We start from the raw sequence: 19,717 nt of genomic DNA, 5'->3' as shown, positions 1-19,717 counted from the left end.
CAGAATTTGTCAGCGGTGAGCCCCTCTCCTTCTATTAAAGAAAGAGGTGATTTTCAGGCGGCCAAGACCCACAGGAATAGGGCATTCCTTTTCTCAACTATAAAAAGCCTGGGTGAATAGTCTGACACAAAGTCCAAAAGTCCAAACTTTAAAGCTCTTTCCTTTATATTTCAAAGGGAGTATAACAGTCTTTTACTCTTTAATACAGTGGTGTGAAAAACTATTTGCCCCCTTCCTGATTTCTTATTCTTTTGCATGTTTTTCACACAAAATGTTTCTGATCATCAAACACATTTAACCATTAGTCAAATATAACACAAGTAAACACAAAATGCAGTTTTTAAATGATGGTTTTATTATTTAGGAGAAAAAATCCAAATCTACATGGCCCTGTGTGAAAAAGTAATTGCCCCCTTGTTAAAAAATAACCTAACTGTGGTGTATCACACCTGAGTTCAATTTCCGTAGCCACCACCAGGCCTGATTACTGCCACACCTGTTTCAATCAAGAAATCACTTAAATAGGAGCTGCCTGACACAGAGAAGTAGACCAAAAGCACCTCAAAAGCTAGACATCATGCCAAGATCCAAAGAAATTCAGGAACAAATGAGAACAGAAGTAATTGAGATTTATCAGTCTGGTAAAGGTTATAAAGCCATTTCTAAAGCTTTGGGACTCCAGCGAACCACAGTGAGAGCCATTATCCACAAATGACAAAAACTTGGAAGAGTGCTGAACCTTCCCAGGAGTGGCCGGCCGACCAAAACTACCCCAAGAGCGCAGAGACGACTCATCCGAGAGGTCACAAAACACCCCAGGACAACGTCTAAAGAACAGCAGGCCTCACTTGCCTCAATTAAGGTCAGTGTTCACGACTCCACCATAAGAAAGAGACTGGGCAAAAACGGCCTGCATGGCAGATTTCCAAGACGCAAACCACTGTTAAGCAAAAGAACATTAGGGCTCGTCTCAATTTTGCTAAGAAACATCTCAATGATTGCCAAGACTTTTGGGAAAATACCTTGTGGACTGATGAGACAAAAGTTGAACTTTTTGGAAGGCAAATGTCCCGTTACATCTGGCGTAAAAGGAACACAGCATTTCAGAAAAAGAACATCATACCAACAGTAAAATATGGTGGTGGTAGTGTGATGGTCTGGGGTTGTTTTGCTGCTTCAGGACCTGGAAGGCTTGCTGTGATACATGGAACCATGAATTCTACGGTCTACCAAAAATCCTGAAGGAGAATGTCCGGCCATCTGTTCGTCAACTCAAGCTGAAGCGATCTTGGGTGCTGCAACAGGACAATGACCCAAAACACACCAGCAAATCCACCTCTGAATGGCTGAAGAAAAACAAAATGAAGACTTTGGAGTGGCCTAGTCAAAGTCCTGACCTGAATCCAATTGAGATGCTATGGCATGACCTTAAAAAGGCGGTTCATGCTAGAAAACCCTCAAATAAAGCTGAATTACAATAATTCTGCAAAGATGAGTGGGCTAAAATTCCTCCAGAGCGCTGTAAAAGACTCATTGCAAGTTATCGCAAACGCTTGATTGCAGTTATTGCTGCTAAGGGTGGTCCAACCAGTTATTAGGTTCAGGGGGCAATTACTTTTTCACACAGGGCCATGTAGGTTTGGATTTTTTTTCTCCCTAAATAATAAAACCATTATTTAAAAACTGCATTTTGTGTTTACTTGTGTTATATTTGACTAATGGTTAAATGTGTTTGATGATCAGAAACATTTTGTGTGACAAACATGCAAAAGAATAAGAAATCAGGAAGGGGGCAAATAGTTTTTCACACAACTGTATTCCCATGAACACAGTGAATGTTTACATGTTCCAATCTTATGCAGGGTGCTTGATGGAGCAATTTGCGTCAGATTACACAGAGATCACTACCACAGTCCAACAGGGCAGGGACGTTTAAGTTATCTTTTTTTCAAGAATTTGGCCTGAGAGCAGTAGGTTGAGAGGCAACAGTCCCTAGCCAGATGTCCAGACTGACACAGACAAAGCAAAAGCACCTTGCGTTCAGTCCTAGCTGCCAAATTTCCTCGGTGATGTCTTCTGCGCAGGCTGCTGCCTGGAGGGTCTCCCCCAGCGGCATGGAGATGTGACTGTTGGACAGGACTAGTAGACAGACTAGGGTTGCTCCTCTGCTTCCAAGTGCCTTATCACAGAGATTGTCACTTATCCCAGCCAACATGACATCAATAGCAAGCTTTTCCACAATGTGCTCGAAAGTATCTCCACAGATCCAGCTTTGAATTTAGTTGTATTTAGTCCTACACCTGTCCCTGGATCAATTTTCCACAGCTGGAACTTGCACCCCCCACAGCTAAGGAGCTCATAGCTGTACGAAGAATGATTTGGTGTTTTAGGAAATCATTATCATCAAATATCTTGGGAAGAAGGTTTTGCATGACCCATATGGGCTCCTTTGTCTATATAGGTGCTAGAATTGCCACCCAGCGCATCTGCATGGCCGTGCATCCAAAGCAAAATAGCTAACACTCTGGATTGTCCAAAGGAGTCCTTTTCATGGGCTCATCTCTGGAATGGGAAGGCGAAGGAGCCTCTACAGCCTTGTGGTGAAGCTGAAAATTTTGAAGCTATTGGGGATTCATCTGTGCAAGACCCAATTTCTGGTGTCAATTGTGATTTGTGGGTCACAGACTTGCACAAGAGAGGAGAAGGTGAGTCCAGCTTTCAACCCTCCTAACAGCACTCTCTCTCTTTAATAATTACTGTTTAAAAGTAACTTACCCAATACTGATTGTGAATGATATCGATTCTTATGATACTTTCATATCGATAATTAGTGTGACCTAAAAGTAAAGGAATTCATGAACCTCCTGGACTCTTTTGATTTGAGACAGCTCGTTAATCAACCTACACATAAAGCAGGTCATACGTTAGACTTGGTAATTACCAAAGGACTAAAAGTTGATGTGAAGCAGATCATTGATATTGGTCTATCAGACCACTTTCTTCTACTATTTAATATAGAAATAACGATGGAAAACATTCATGAGAAGCATATTGTTAAAAAACGCTTCTTTGACTCATCAGCAGCTTTAAAACTTACAAACATTCTAAGTAATCAGTCCGTTTATAGTGCCAACTATAATAGCGAGGATAATGTTAATAGTAAGGTGGAAAATTTTAATTCTTAAGTAAGAGCTGCTGTTGACATAGTTGCACCTGAAAAGACAGTTAAAAAATCTTCTAGCATTGTTATTCCATGCAAGGCCCAACGAGTGTCTGATTTAAGAAGAACATGTCATAGAGCTGAGCGTAAATGGAGGAAAACTAAACTAACTATCCATTATGAGATATTGAAGGTTAAAATAACAGAATTCAATAACACAGTCCGTCTTGAGAGCGCTGCTATTTCTCTAAGATTATAAATAACAATGCTAGTAATCCCAGAGTCTTATTTTCTACAATTGATCGTCTGTTAAACCCAGGTAACACAAAGGAATGCCCCAAAAATACTTCCAGTGAAACCTGTGAGAACATTGCTATATTTTTTCAATCAAAAAATTTATGATATTAGAAATAACATAGTATATCTCCCCAACACTGGAGATCCTAAGCCCCAGTACTCCGTTATAAACAAATTAAATTCTTTCACCAGGATAGATTTACCTGATTTACATAGAATAATCTCTCAACTGAAACCCTCCACCTGTGTCCTTGACCCAATACCAACAAGGTTTTTCAAAGGAAGTATCAGGCGTGCTAATTGATAATATTCTTGACATAGTAAATTCGTCATTAAATACGGGGGTCTTCCCAGACTGTCTTAAGACTGCTGTAGTTAAACCCCTACTCAAGAAAAATAATCTTGACCCTCTGCTTTGAAAATTTTAGACCCATCTCTAACCTGCCCTTCTTAAGTAAAATTCTAGAGAAGGCAGTCATTATGCAGTTAAATGACCACCTCAATAAACATGCTATTCTTGATAAATTTCAGTCAGGTTTTAGAACAAATCACAGCACAGAAACTGCACTCGTTAAAGTAGTAAATGACTTGCGGGTAAATGCAGACAGAGGCCATTTATCTGTTCTCATCCTCTTAGATCTGAGTGCCGCATTTGACACCATTGATCACAATATTCTTAGAAATCGCCTTAGTCAATGGGTGGGCCTCTCTGGCAGTGTCTTAAATTGGTTTGAATCCTACCTGGCAGGGAGAAAATTCTTTGTTAGTTGTGGTAATCAACTCAAAGACACATGATATCTATATGGTGTTCCACAAGGCTCTATCCTGGGTCCGCTGCTCTTCTCAATCTATATGCTTCCGTTAGGTCAGATTATCTCAGGTTACAACGTGAGCTACCACAGCTATGCTGATGACACACAGCTGTACTTATCAATAGCACCTGATGACACCGACTCTCTCGATTCACTAACACAATGTCTTACTGGTATTTCTGAATGGATGAATAGTAATTTTCTCAAGCTAAATAAAGAGAAACTGAAATTTTAGTGATTGGCAATAATGGATTCAGTGAGGTTATCAGAAATAAGCTTGATGCATTAGGATTAAAAGTTAAGAGGAAGTAAAAACTTAGGGGTAACTGTTGACTGTAATCTGAATTTTAAATCGCATATTCATCAGACCACTAGGACAGCATTTTTCACTTAAGAAACATAGCAAAAGTTAGACCTCTTATATCATTGAAAGATGCTGAGAAATTAATTCACGCTTTTGTTTTCAGTCGACTAGATTACTGTAACGCACTCTCTCAGGACTACCCAAAAAAGACATAAATCATTTGCAATGAGTGCAGAATGCAGCTGCTAGAATCCTAACTAGGAAAAGAAAATCCGAACACATTTCTCCAGTTTTGATGTCACTACACTGGTTACCTGTGTCTTTCAGAATTGACTTTAAAATTCTGCTTATGGTTTATAAAGCCTTAAATAATCTCCTCCATCTTATATATCGGAATGTCTGACACCTATATTCCAAATCGTAACCTTAGATCCTCAAATGAGTGTCTCCTTAGAATTCCAAAAGCTAAACTTAAAAGAAGTGGTGAGGCGGCCTTCTGCTGTTATGCACCTAAAATCTGGAATAGCCTGCCAATAGGAATTCGCCAGGCTAATACAGTAGAGCACTTTAAAACACTGCTGAAAACACATTACTTTAACATGGCCTTCTCATAACTTCACTTTAACTTAATCCTGATACTCTGTATGTTCAATTCATCATAATAACTATTCATGGTGGCTCTAAAATCCATACTGACCCCTACTCTCTCTTCTGTTTCTTTTTCCGGTTTGTTTGTGGTGGCGGTCTGCGCCACCACCACCTACGCAAAGCATCATGATGCTCCAACATTGATGGACTGAAAGCAAGAAGTCTACGTGACCATCATCATCAAGTCCTTCCGTGAGAACCCTAAATACAAAGAGGACTGTTTCATTTATGTTAGGTACAATGCCCAGAGGGGACTGGGCGGTCTCATGGTCTGGAATCCCTGCAGATTTTATTTTTTTTCTCCAGCCGTCTGGAGTTTTTGTTTTTCTGTCCACCCTGGCCATCGGACCTTACTCTTATTCGATGTTAATTATTGTTAACTTATTTTCTTACTGTGTCTTTTATTTTTCTATTATTCATTATGTAAAGCACTTTGAGCTGCATTTTTTTTGTATGAAAATGTGCTATATAAGTTAATGTTGTTGATAAACTCTGAAAATGGAAATGATGTCAACTGACTTGGAAAGCTTTTAAAGTGGAAAGATTTTTTTCACACTTATGTAAGGACTAATGTGATTTGCATAATGCAAACATGTTTATAGCGCTGAAGGATAATATCCAGCCCTGATACTCACATACATCTTAAACCAGTTTAGAGCCACTAATCAACTTCACTTGCACATCTTTGTGATGTGGTTAGATCTGCTGCCTTAATTTTCCACATGTCTGACGTTCTAATCTTCAATCACAAAATTCACTTTTTGTGTAGAGTTTACCCATTCTGTCTATGAGGGTTCTTCATTTTCCTCCTCCATTCAAAAACATTTTGGCCAACCTAATTGGTGACTTTGTATTGACTCCTTGTGAATACCTGAGACTCAAGTTTAAAATCGAGGAATCTGGATTAAATGAGACAGCAGAGCTAACCACATCCAAAGGGCATGTTCAGGCTAGGTTGGCAGCTCTGAGTTGGTTTATTATGTTTGCACTCTGTATAGGATTGGGTTCTATCGTTTATTCAGTGTTTCTGGGAAAGACTCTCCCTCTCAACACACACACACAGGTACTCACACTCCATATAGACACGTGATTTTGGAAAATTAAAAATTTCCTGGATTATTTTGTTTATGACAAGTGCAATATAATTACACATGTGCAGTGTCTCCTTTAGGGGTATAATGCAAGTACCCATTTTATGTTGAGTAATTTTTCATCTGGTATTTGTAATGATCCTGCTTTTTGATAAAATGCAGTTTTGATGGCATTTGCATACCATTAAGGAGCAAACTCTGTAAAAGATGTTGACTTAAAAGAAAATGGAAAAGGAAACTTAAGCTTTTAAAGTTTCGTCAACAATACAAATATTTCAGTGTTTTTTTTTTTTTAATCAGACTATAATAAGGAACAGCTTATTAAACCATGAGATCAATGATGCTGTGCAGGGGAAAAGACAATTTCCCCTCAGGCATTAATGCAGTATACCATAAAAAGTGAAAAGTAAGAATAATGCATTGAGTGTGAAATTGGTTGGAATGAAAGCCACAGGGATTTTCAGGACCTGAGTAGTTTTGTAGACTGATCTTTTAACAGGAGCCTTTTTTCCTAACTCTGCTTTGATGATCTCCTGTTGACCACCTAACCTACGCAAACTTCTTGTTTGCAACACAGAGAGGATCCGCATTCCACACCAGGTACTTTAAGCAGGACCCGCCGTATCATTTGCAAATATGTCACCAACAAACTAACCTTGTATTTGGTCCCTCTGGTAAATTCAGTATTCAACAATGGGTCTCTAATGTACTGCATTACTTTTAGGAAGCATCTAGCCATCTACAGAGGTAAAACAAGGAGATGGTTGCCAGATTGTTTCAGACTATGTTTAAGCAATTAAAATATACAAATAACATTAAGAGCTTTAGAAAAGATACAGACAGAGATTAAATTTCTGAGTTTGAACTCCGTTGTAAAGGAAGGAGTAAAAACTTTCCCTGATTTAATTCTTGGGTGTGAATAAGTCTAACCTTTTGGAATAAAACTAGATATAAGTCTGTCCATCAAGGCTTACAAAATTATGATCTCTTCGTTGACCATGTGACCAGAGAGTCAAGGCTGTACTGTAATTGCTTTCTTGGTCACAACATATATCACAGGTGTCTTGACCACTCATGTTAGGGTGCTAAAAATGGTGTCCAAGAACTTGAAATTCTCCACTACCATTTCAACATTGTCATTGGTGTACAAAGATGAGAGTGAGCTTTTTCATTGCTTAAAGTCCACTTCCAATGTTGTAATCTTGACAAGTAATTCCATGTTATTTATGGCAACCCATTTGAACAATGGATTTAGCTTATTTTTATACACAACTTCGTCATATGTTGTTATGAGGTACAGGGCCCTCATGCATAATGGCGTACATAGAATTCTCACTAAAACAGGGTGTATGGACAAAAATGGAAAAAATCCAGATGCATAAATTTGTGCGTCGTTCTGCTCCATAAATCCCAGCCAGCATGGACATTAAGCTTGTGCAAGCACCTGCTGCCCCTCCCCGACTCCTCCCAGAATTACGCCTCTTCAAATATACAAATCAATATAAGCCCTTTATGTTTTACGTTCTGTGAAAAGACAATGGCAAAGCACTGTGTAGAAAGAAGAATTTCAGCAAAAATCAAGTAGAGGCAAGGAAAAACGTTCTGTTTGTTGGTTTAAGCAGTGATATAAACAACAAAAAGAAGTTGATCGAATGGCGGAGAAACCCAAAAGTTCAGGTTCAGAAAGTTGCACAGTGAAAAGGCAAGTCGCAGTCCACCGTCTGAGTGTCATATGGAAGCGTATTAGGGTACAGAGTTAAGAACAACAGAATAGGGACACCGTGGAAAAAAATGTCAACTTTAATCTTGAAATGTCCACTTTAATCACGTAGTTTATTTTGTCATTAAAGTAGAATGTCATAAACTTCTTCTTAAAATCATTTAATTTACTAGTTTCTCAAATCCCATCATAACTAAAGTAGCATGTTAAATGCTTCATATTCTGTGTGTTCTTCAATGTACTCAGTATGTGAATCAGTACGTGCTTCTTAAATGGGCTTTTTCTTCCGCCAACAGGACACAGAGTGCATCACATTCATGATATTACAGCTCTCTGAACTATTTAAATACTAAGGTGTGTAATTGATATTTTGATATTGATAGGAATTAAAGCATGTATTAAACATGGGGACACGGTGGCACACGGGTAGCGACGAGCTGGCACCCTGTCCAGAGATTGTTCCTGCCTCCCGCAAAGTGCTTGCTGCGCCGTGCACGACCTTCGATGAAATAATTTATTGCAGCAGTACTATCTCTCTCAAACGTACTAACCCTCTATTCCTGTCCTTCCTTTTATTTCTCTAAGTAGACAATGACCACACAATCAGCTCTATAATAGATGTCAAGCCATCTGTAAGCTTAGAATGCCAGTTCTTCAAAACCTTTATGGAACATTGAAATATCTTCATAGTACATGTTTAATTATTCCATTCATCTATCCATCCATGGATACGCCAATCCCAGCAAGCATACAGCGCGAGGCAGGAACAATCCCTGAACGGGGTGGCAGGTCGCTACCGCTGCGCCACCGTGTCCTCACATGTTTAATTATTAATAATACACATTTTTAAAATGAAGTTAAAAATTTATCAGTATAATGTAATGAACATACTTTACTTCATTTCATCTTAAAAATGATATCAAGAGCTCCAAGAAGATAGCACTTGGAAATCTAAATCGACTTAGAGGCCAGTCATCATCATGTGTAAATACGTGCTTTATAAAGTGGCTCAGGTTGTGCAATTTTATAACTGTAGTGCAAGGGGGAGGGAGAGAGTGAAAGAGAGTGTTAGGAATGAATGGGAGGACCAAAGGGATGGGTGTTTCATTATTTGGGTTGCTCTTAGACTGAATGTTATGATGGCTTGATTGAGGGCCCTGTCCACAATCTGAGAAGTATATCTGCTATCAATGAAGAAAGATTCTGAGTGCTTAATTAAGGAAGTCAATCTCATCATTCTAGATCTTGCAGAGTCTACAGAACTGTGAAGGAGGTAGAGAGTTTTTAGTGTGAAAGAGATGGAAGGAGCTGTAGAGAATGTCTCAGTGTAAGTCAGTTGGCTTGTAATAAAAAAGTTTTTAAGTCCCGGAAAGCTGATAGAAAGACTGATATCTAAAGATAGCAGAGCTGTGGTGGAAACATTTACTGTAAATCTGAGAGATGGATTGAAACTACCAATATCATTAGTGAATTCCTATAGCTGGCTTCTGGAGGAACAGGCAGCACCAACATAATATATATGTTTTGAACAGGTTCAGTGCAGAGCTTAGGAAAGAAAAAAATAAAAGTTGTTGTTCCCCTACCCAACCAATGAAGATGCTGGCATAGCTAGGCCCACCCTTGCTAACTCATCAATCCACCTTTAGTAAGTGGTTAGTTATACTTTTGCTACAATGGTCTGTTTGAGTGACAGACTGGCTGCCATGACTTTGGCAATCCTGATAAGGCTTTTAGGCACTCTCAGATATGTAATCCAGAAGTTCCCATTAAAGTCAGTTTACAAAGTTGATACTTAGAAAATGAGCAAATATAATTTATTTTTTTAACTTCACCAATTCACCTGCAGTCTAGCAGTTTTATGTAGGAGCCAGGAGACAGAGTCATTATTTAACTGTACAACTAATTGTGCTCAGTGTTGGTTGCCCATCAGTTGATTTAGCTTCTGTTACATAAACCAATTCATAAAATGTACTGTATAATACTTGTATTTCATGTAGCCACTCATGAAGAGCAGCTGGTGGGTTAAATATTGTATCCAGTGTAAAGCTACAAGTTTCTAGCCTTGCTTATTTTTCAGTTAGCCAAACATTCTATTTTGTAGCCATACTTTGTGATATAATCTTCTCCATTTCTAACCTGTAAAATCTCAGAAATCATCCCAGTTGTTTACAGAGACTTCTTTATTTGCACAACAGGTTGATAAGCTGTAAGAGCTTATGGGAAAAGAAGAGATACAATTAACTTACATTTTCTTTAAGCTGTGGGATTTCAGAAAATGTATATGCTGTGGAAAATGTCTGGGTCCAAATTGATGACACAAATATCACTGTTATCTAATTATTCTGTTGCATAAGTGGCAGAATTATCTAAACAAACCATGTCAACCCAGTTTTCATTTTGCCTTGTGCCTATGAGTAATGTTTTTAACTTTACCAATATCTCTAAAGTCTCTAAGAGTTTTTTGACATGAAATACTATATTTATCATTGAAAAACGAGTTGCAATGTATAAATTATAGAACAAACAGCACAAAATATTTTTTTCAAATATTGTTGCTCCGTACCTGTAGAGTTGATGGATACTTGATCATCTTAATATGTTGTATAGGAGTATTGCTGGTTAGATGCTGCATCAATGAGATCCTGACCTTCAGGTTGAAAGACAGCTATAATGTTGTGGTCTGATATCCTGTGTAATTTTGTGGACACTAACCAATCTCTTCTTCCTTCGCACTTGGTCATATTGACTTAGTTATATTGGCTCAGTTTTCTGTTCTTGGCTTGTCTGGTCTCACTTTGGGTTATGTTCCTACCTGTTTTCTGCTTAGATTGCTTTAGTTCATCTCTTGTTTGTCTGCAGGTTTTCATGGTTGGTTAACTGTAAATTTGATTACTGTAAAGTAAACATTTTTCTTTTTGATAAAATGTTAAAAAATCATCTTTTTTAATTGCTAAATTTTAGATAAAGTTCAGTTAATATCATTTGCCATAAGACATAAAAACTAAATTAAGTCCTATAATCTAAACAAAATATTAATAAAAAATTTTAAGCCAGAGCAGACATATGATGATATTATCTTTGACTTGGAATCATAGAATTAATCCTTCATCACTAGAACCAAAGTTTAATATCATTAAAACCACATTCACCTCACCTCTCATAAGAAGAAACATAAAATGGCAGAAATTTGGAAAAGCAAGGAGAAGCTTGGAGAATTGTGAATTGAACACACTCACTAAAATTGACTAGAGAATCCTAAGGAACAATGGGACTTTTCCCAAGGGCTCTCTGTGCATATTTTCCAGACATACTTTCTTAAAATCTTATCTCAAACTAACAAACTGTGATCTGTCCTCTCCATGTGGAGCTGAAAAGGTGAAATTCTCATCTCTTCTCTTTACGGACGTTAAGCTGAGACCCAGTCTGTCTAGCCAAAGCTGTTTGCCAGTAGTCTGACAAGGCTGAGAAGGGAACTTCATCATCTAAACTCTTGGGGCAGAATGATTAATGAGTTTTCCCTATGAAGTGGCAAAAGATGTCTTAATGCGAGTTGAGGAAGCAGCACCAGCACAGCACCAGGATCATGCAGCAAAGAAAATCCGCACTCAAACGCATGAAGAATCTTCCACTTGAACTCGGGGCAACAATAAAGGAACAACTCCACATAACATCAGACATCATCTACAAAGACTTGGTGTCATAAACATATTTGTGCTAAAATAAAGTAGAACTCTAAATACCAGTAAACCGCCAACTTATGCTATGTTTGTCTATCTGGTCTGTCTGTATCCACTATTATATAGAAATGTATGCTGTGTGTAGGGCGGCACGGTGGCGCAGTGGTAGAGCTGCTGCCTCGCAGTTAGGAGACCTGGGTTCACTTCCCGTGTCCTCCGTGCGTGGAGTTTGCATGTTCTCCCAGTGTCTGCGTGGGTTTCCTCCGGGCACTCCGGTTTCCTCCCAGAGTCCAAAGACATGCCGGTTAGGTGGATTGGCGATTCTAAATTGGCCATAGTGTATTTTTGATGTGTGGGTGTGTTTGTGTGTGTCCTGCAGTGGGTTGGCACGCTGCCCGGGATTGGTTCTTGCCTTGTGCTCTGTGTTGGCAGCAGACCCCCCCCGTGACCCTGTGTTCGGATTCAGCGGGTTGGAAAATAGATGGATGTATACATACATCTTACAACAGGTAAAGGTAAGGAAGTACTTGGGATAAATAAAGTGTCTGTCTGTCTGTCTGTCTGTCTGTCTGTCTGTCTGAGCCTTGCTGAGTTATTTGAGTTACTGGTATTGCTGAAGGTAAAACTGATAATTAATCAACTAACTTAAAATTCACTCAATTCCTACATTTAAATTGTGGGCAAGTTAAAAATTTATTTTTCAATATCTTACTGTTGTTGCCTAGATGAACATTTTAAAGAAGAGAACAAATATGTTGACCTACTCTGAATGTAACTTTTAATTTGACTCTTAATGACCACTGAGAGGTTGCTAATTTTTGCACTCTGATGTTTACAAGATAACAGATGGTGCACTGCCCAGTTTCAGTCAAAATGATAGCCTAGCATTTTTGAGAATGCTGATTTCTAATATTTGCCTTTTTAAGATTCTTTGCTTTGAAAAAAATCAGATTCAGAAAATGGGTATATGCTGTTAAGAACAACCTTTCTCTTTTTATTTAATTACTCTAGTCATTTTTATATTTATTACCATGCTGTTTCTGATGCACTTTTGTAATAAAGTTTGAAGAGAAATTTGTCAAAGTGTATGTGAAATACTTTAGAAACTATATAATATTTGCCTGCAACTAAAGGATTTGTTATGACTATTTGAGTTAAGATTAACTAGATCTTTAGAACACATTCATAAATGAGTTTCTTTTAAACAAACATCTCCACTTGCCTGCCTTGCTTATTTCAGAACAGGAGTATGAGGAGCTGTGGCCAACTCTGGCCTCATCAGATACAAGGCACAAACCATTTCTGAAAGAGACTTGTGTTTTACCCAAAACAATTCATAAATGTCAGTTTAGAATCTGCAAATAATGGGATATAAGAGAATTTTCAGTATCCATCAAAACCATATACAATCAAAGGGACGACATGGCAACTCCTGAGCCTCAAGCAGTACTGCACCACCATGTCACCCTCATTTATTGTAATAACTTTGTGGTGTAAATATTGACTGGTTCTATTATAGTTTTACTTGTGTAAGGATTAGAAACTGAATAAGATATAAAATAACAATCGATCCAAAACATAAAATTACCCATAGTGAATGAAAAAAAAGAATTTGTGTCCAAGTAGTTGAAGTGAGATTCTTGTATACTGCTATACAGTCATATGAAAAAGTTTGGGAACCCCTCTTATTTCATTGGCTGAGCTTTCAAAGTATCAACTTCCTTTTAATATATGCCATGCCTTATGGAAACAGTAGTATTTCAGCAGTGACATTAAGTTTGTTGGATAAACAGAAAATATGCAGTATGCATCATAACAAAATTACATTTGATGGCTGCCGAGCATGGACAGCCTGCTTCAAATCATCCCATAGATTTTCCATGATATTCAAGTCAGGGGACTGGGATGACTGTGATGTGAAGTACATTGTACTTCTCCGTTTGCATGAATGCCTTTGTAGATTTCAAACTGTGTTTTGGGTCATTGTCTTGTTGGAATATGCAACTCCTTTGTAACTTCAACTGAAGAATTTGTTGATACTGGGTTGAATTTATCCGACCCTCGTCTTTAACAAGGGCCCCAGTCCCTGAACTAGCCCCACAGCCCCACAGCATGATGGAACCTCCACCAAATTTGACATTAGGTAGCAGGTGTTTTTTTTGGAATGTAGTGTTGTTCTTCTGCCATGCAAAGCGCTTTTTGTTATGACCAAATAACTCAATTTTTGTCCCATCATTCCAAAGCACTTTGTTCCAAAATGAATCTGTCTTGTCTAAATGAGCATTTGCATACAACAAGCGACTCTGTTTGTGGTGTGTGTGCAGAAAGGCTTCTTTCTCATCACCCTGCCATACAGATGTTCTTTGTGCAAATTGCGCTGAATTGTTGAACGATGTACAGATACATCATCTGCAGCAAGATGTTCTTACCAGTCTTTGGAGGTGATCTGTGGGTTGTCTGTAACCATTCTTACAATCCTGCGCATATGGCGCTCCTGTATTTTTCTTGGCCTTCCAGACCTAGGTTTAACAGCAGCTGTGCCTGTGGCCTTCCATTTCCTGATTACATTTCTTACAGTTGAAACTGTGGCCTTCCCCTAAACCATGATATTGAACAATCTTTGTTTTCATATCTTTTGAGAGTTGCTTTGAGGATCCCATGCTGTCACTCTTCAGACGAGAGTCAAAAGGAAACACAACTTGCAGTTGACCACCTTAAATACTTTTTCTCATGATTGGACACACCTGTCTATGAAGTTCAAGGCTTAATGAGCTAATCCAACCAGTTTGGTGTTGCAGATAATCAGTATTGAGCAGTTACATACATTCAAATCAGCAAAATTACAAGGGTACCCACATTTTTGCACAGCTAGTTGTTCATATTTAATTTTATACAACTGAATACTGTTTCACTAAAAATCTTTGTTCGGAAAACACCACAGTACTCAGATGTTCCTAGGAAATGAAAGACATACCACTGTTATCTTTTTGTTGAAAGTAGAGTAAATTATTATGCAAGCTGAGAGGGGTTCCCAAACCTTTTTCATATGACCATTTGTCACTCTCAGAAATGGGTTTAGAGGGCCAGGTGCAACACTGGTAATCCTTCCTAGCAGAGGTGCTTTTCCCCCAGGAGTAGCCAGTTGAGGATACCTAGGCATGGGCTTGTAATGAATATCCTCTGATCACTTCCTATGGGGCAGGATGTACTAATGGGTGTCTGTTTCATCTGCCCTAGTATTGTCTTGGTGTTTTTCAGAAACACGTGAGTACTGGGGTAAATAAAGTTACCACAGTTACCTATATTATCTAGTAGATAAGCTTATGGAGAGTAACTTATATTTTTAAAGTTCTTTATTGTCATAATATAAGTGATTGGCTAGCATTTTTTTAATAGTATATAATGATGAGTGCACACGTGGACAAAATTGTTGGTACCCTTCAGTCAATGAAAGAAAAACTCAAAATGGTCACAGAAATAACTTTAATCTGAGAAAAATAATAATAAATAAAAATTCTATGAAATTTAACCAATGAAAGTCAGATATTGATTTTCATCCATGCTTCAACAGAATTATTTAATAAAATAAACTCATGAAACAGGCCTGGACAAAAATGATGGTACCCCTAACTTAATATTTTGTTGCACAACCTTTTGAGGCAATCACTGCAATCAAACGATTCCTGTAACTGTCAATGAGACTTCTGCACTTCTCAGCAGGTATTTTGGCCCACTCCTCATGAGCAAACTGCTCCAGTTGTCTCAGGTTTGAAGGGTGCCTTTTCCAGACGGCATGTTTCAGCTCTTTCCAAAGATGCTCAATAGGATTGAGGTCAGGGCTCATAGAAGGCCACTTTAGAATAGTCCAATGTTTTTCTCTTAGCCATTCTTGGGTGTTTTTAGCTGTGTGTTTTGGGTCATTGTCCTGTTGCAAGATCCATGACCTGCGACTGAGACCAAGCTTTCTGACACTGGCCAGCACATTTCTCTCTAGAATCCCTTGATAGTCTTGAGATTTCATTGTACCCTGCACAGATTCAAGACACCCTGTGCCAGATGCAGCAAAGCAGCTCCAGAACATAACAGAGCCTCCTCCATGTTTCACAGAAGGGACAGTGTTCTTTTCTTGATAAGCTGATGTGCATTGGCAAAAAGTTCAATTTTTGTCTCATTTGTCCATAGGACATTCTCCCAGAATCTTTGTGGCTTGTCCACATGTAGTTTGGCAAATTCCAGTCTGGCTTTTTTATGATTTGTTTTCAACAATGGTGTCCTCCTTGGTCGTCTCCCATGAAGTCCACTTTGGCTCAAACAACGACGGATGGTGCGATCTGACACTGATGTTCCTTGACCTTGAATTTCACCTTGGATCTCTTTAGCAGTTTTTCTGGGCTCTTTTGTTACCATTCGTATTATCCGTCTCTTTGATTTGTCATCAATTTTCCTCCTGCAGCCACGTCCAGGGAGGTTGGCTACAGTCCCATGGATCTTAAATTTCTGAATAAGATGTGCAACTGTTGTCACAGGAACATCAAGCTGCTTCGAGATGGTCTTATAGCCTTTACCTTTGTCATGCTTGCCTATAATTTTCTTTCTAATCTCCTGAGACAACTCTTTCCTTCGCTTCCTCTGGTCCATGTTGAGTGTGGTACACACCATGTCACCAAACAACACAGTGACTACCTGGAGCCCTATATATAGGTCCACTGACTGATTACAAGATTGTAGACACCTGTGATGCTAATTAGTGGACAAACCTTGGATTAACATGTCCCTTTGGTCACATTATTTTCAGTCTAGGGGTACCATCATTTTTGTCCAGGCCTGTTTCATGAGTTTTTTTTTTTTATTTTATTAATTCTGTTGAAGCATGGTTGAAAATCAATGTCTGACTTTTATTAGTTAAATTTCATATAATTTTTATTTATTATTACTTTTGTCAGATTAAAGTTATTTCTGTGACCATTTTGAGTTTTTCTTTCATTGACTGAAGGGTATTTTGTATTTAAACAGACCTTGCTATGTCATTAAATTACATTAACAATCCAGTATAAATTCTTTTATATTTGAGTTTACAAAACTGGTCTTAAAAACATTATCAAAAAAATGCATTTTTAGTATGGTTAATCTAAAATGTTTCTTTAGGTTTAACAGCTGTTCGAAGTGATGAAGTAATTGATCTCATGATTAAGGAGTATCCTGTCAAACATGCTGAATATTCAGTTATTCTTCAAGAAAGAGAACGTATGAGAATTGCAAAGGAGTATTCGGTAAGTATGCTGCTGTTATACTTTACCTCTTAAAAACTAGCCATTTGGAAGTAATTTAATAATTATTGTACTTGTTCTTTTAGTTTGATTAACTGTAATTCAATCCTCAACATATTGTAAAAGGAAATTAAAAAAGAAATTTCTTCATACGTTGAACAGTTTTATTATTAACACTAGAAATACCAAAACCTATGGAAAAACTTGTAAATCCATCCCACCTTAAATCCCTTCACACCTCTCCATCAGCGTCTTTTGTCTTGTAAATTTGTCAATAAGCAGCAAGCAGCCTGCTATCACATTCCCCAACCACCGCACAGTTTTTTGAGTGAGCTGCTGTTATTCTTACTATTTTAGAATAAAAACATACATTTGGTTGAACTTCCACCTGCAGCTATAGACTCTTCAGTATGTGAGCGATTCTCCACACTAGTGTTTAGATCTGGATGGTGTATGTGCCCAAAAAAGAAATCTAACTGCATTCTCGTACTATTGCATGCAAACTGAAGTGACAGCGTGCACTTTTCGTGGTATTACACATGTATTTTTGGAGCATGCCCGTGTCAATCAAACACAGGAAGCTCTGCAAGTTTACTTGTGACTTTACGCTGTAGGAAGCAAGTAAATAAATCAAAGTAAATAACATTCGATCTGGCTTTTATGTAAGTAACATATGAATGTTAATGTTTTGGGCACATGCACTGTCCAGATCTAAACACTAGCGTGGAGAGTCGCTCGTGTACTGAAGAGTCTATAGCTGCAGGTGGAAGCTGCCGTCGCTGTACTTTGTATATAAAAGCCAGATCGAATGTTATTTACCTATTTACCCTAGATTTATTTACTTACTTCCCACACCATAAAGTCACAAGTTGACTGCAGAGCTTCCCTTGTACTGTACATATAGAAAGTACAGTGATGGCAAAAGTGTGACATACATTCTTTCTCCGATGTAGAACCCTCCTCATCATCTGAGTTCACCTCTGTTAGAAGACTTCTTTATGTGAAAACAGCAGTGTCAGATCGGGGGAAGTGTGAACGCAACTGAGAGAATAAAACTGAATAAAATAAAAAAACAAAGCTAACTTTTACATGTATCATAAATTTACACTGGCTGTTACAGATTCAAATCAAATGTATGTTTTTATTCTAAAATAGTAAGAATAAGAGCAGCTCACTTCTCAAAACGGAGTTGTCCGGGATCGATCCCATGAAGATTTGATTACCAGTCAACAGTTTGTTACCATTGCGCCTCCAAAGCGATTGCATCAAAGGGGAGTCAATGTCGCACCCTAATGCGAGTTCTTTTTCTGCAGTTATATTCTTGAATAGAAGTGCACTTGCTCTGTTATATTTGTCCCTTTTGTGAAGTGTTTACTTGATATTTGGACTTCAGGCTTCACACATTATACACTTCATGTCTACATTTTGTCAATTATTACTAAAACATGGAAACGTTTCTGTGTTTACATAGATTGTTGTAGACATGGAACACATGAAATGCATGTGTTAAAAATAACGATATAGTATTTATAAAATGTGTCATTTTGCTTGGCTTCTCACTCTATAGAACTATAAGCAACTGACACGCAGGTAAACAGACTTGAGGTAAGAAATCTGTGTGGCGGTGGGGTGATTTGATAGCAGGCTGCTTATCGACACTTTACAAGACAAAAGACGCTGACAGAGAGGTGTGAAGGGATTTAAGGTGGGACCTATTTACGAGGTTTTTCGTAGGCTTTGGTAATTCTAGTGTTAAAACATAATGCAGTGAAAACGTTTTTGACCATTCCTGATATCTTCTATTTTTGAGTATTTGTCACAATGATTACCATCAGATCTTTAGACAAAATTTAATGTTAGATAAAGTGAAATATATTAAACATGTAATAATTCTTTTCTAGAACAGTTTTTCTGCATAATATAGTATATAAATATAAAGTTTTCCATCACCTATATTGCCCATTTGAAAGGTAGTTGACCCCTTAGTTACTTGCTCAAACAGATGTCCAAAGTTATGATGATTAGATTCATCTAACTGTACATAGTCAGCCCTGTTGAATCTACAACTCAGCATATATTAACCATTACTGTCAGAGTAAAGTAACATACTTGCAGATAGGCCAATCCTTGGAATTTTTAACTAAAATACCATTTAAAATGCATCACCCATGGATAAGCAAAATGTAAAAATGTAAAACAAAAAAAATAAACATAACATTCATTTTTTTGTGTAACAAGTAATCTTGCATAGTAATTATTTTATTGAAGTAAAAATACCTGCATTACTTTTAAAAAAACAGATACTGTGTTTCCTTGGATGCTTATTAAAATGTCTTATTTCTGCACAAGTATTGCCCTTTTAAGACATTGCCTGCTTTTGTTAACCCTAAAGTAACATACTGTTTGTAATGCATTGCAGCTTATATTTAACTTCATAATATTTGTACTTTTTTTGAAAGTAATAAGTAATATAACTAAGTTACTTTTTAATGCAGTTCACTCATGAATTACTTTAATAATGCAGTGACTTAGCTCTGAACTACCACGCATGTGGTGGTGCAGCATCAAGATGAAATGGGAAGGTGACAGTGTGAGCTGGCTATACAAATGAGAAACTCCAGCAGGAATGATGGCAGAATATAAGCAGCAAGCATGGACCAGTGAGTGAGGGGAGAGGGAGGGCATTGGTGAGCTTGATGCAGAAGGATGGTAACATGGTCGAATCTTGTTTCACTAAAAAT

At 37.9% G+C, this 19,717-nt stretch overlaps 1 protein-coding gene across 7 annotated transcripts in view; it reads left to right on the top strand.

Annotated features, from left to right (window-relative positions):
* The window catches only part of phf10 (PHD finger protein 10), a 216,634-nt gene that overhangs the window by 90,958 nt on the left and 105,959 nt on the right, over positions 1-19,717 (top strand). For all 7 annotated transcript variants that reach the window (XR_005633000.1, XR_005633001.1, XM_039748276.1 and 4 more), the window contains one exon: positions 16,855-16,979. Coding sequence is in view for 5 of the 7 variants with exons in the window: in XM_039748276.1 (XP_039604210.1) it covers positions 16,855-16,979 (125 nt within the window). In the remaining 2 variants the exon portion in view is untranslated. The remainder of the gene's footprint in view (positions 1-16,854; positions 16,980-19,717) is intronic.

The sequence above is a fragment of the Polypterus senegalus genome, chromosome 3 (genome assembly GCF_016835505.1).
Source record: "Polypterus senegalus isolate Bchr_013 chromosome 3, ASM1683550v1, whole genome shotgun sequence".
Taxonomy (NCBI): Eukaryota; Metazoa; Chordata; class Cladistia; order Polypteriformes; family Polypteridae; genus Polypterus; species Polypterus senegalus.
The sequence above is the reverse complement of the archived record's forward strand: the minus strand, read 5'-3'. Positions and strand labels throughout refer to the sequence as shown.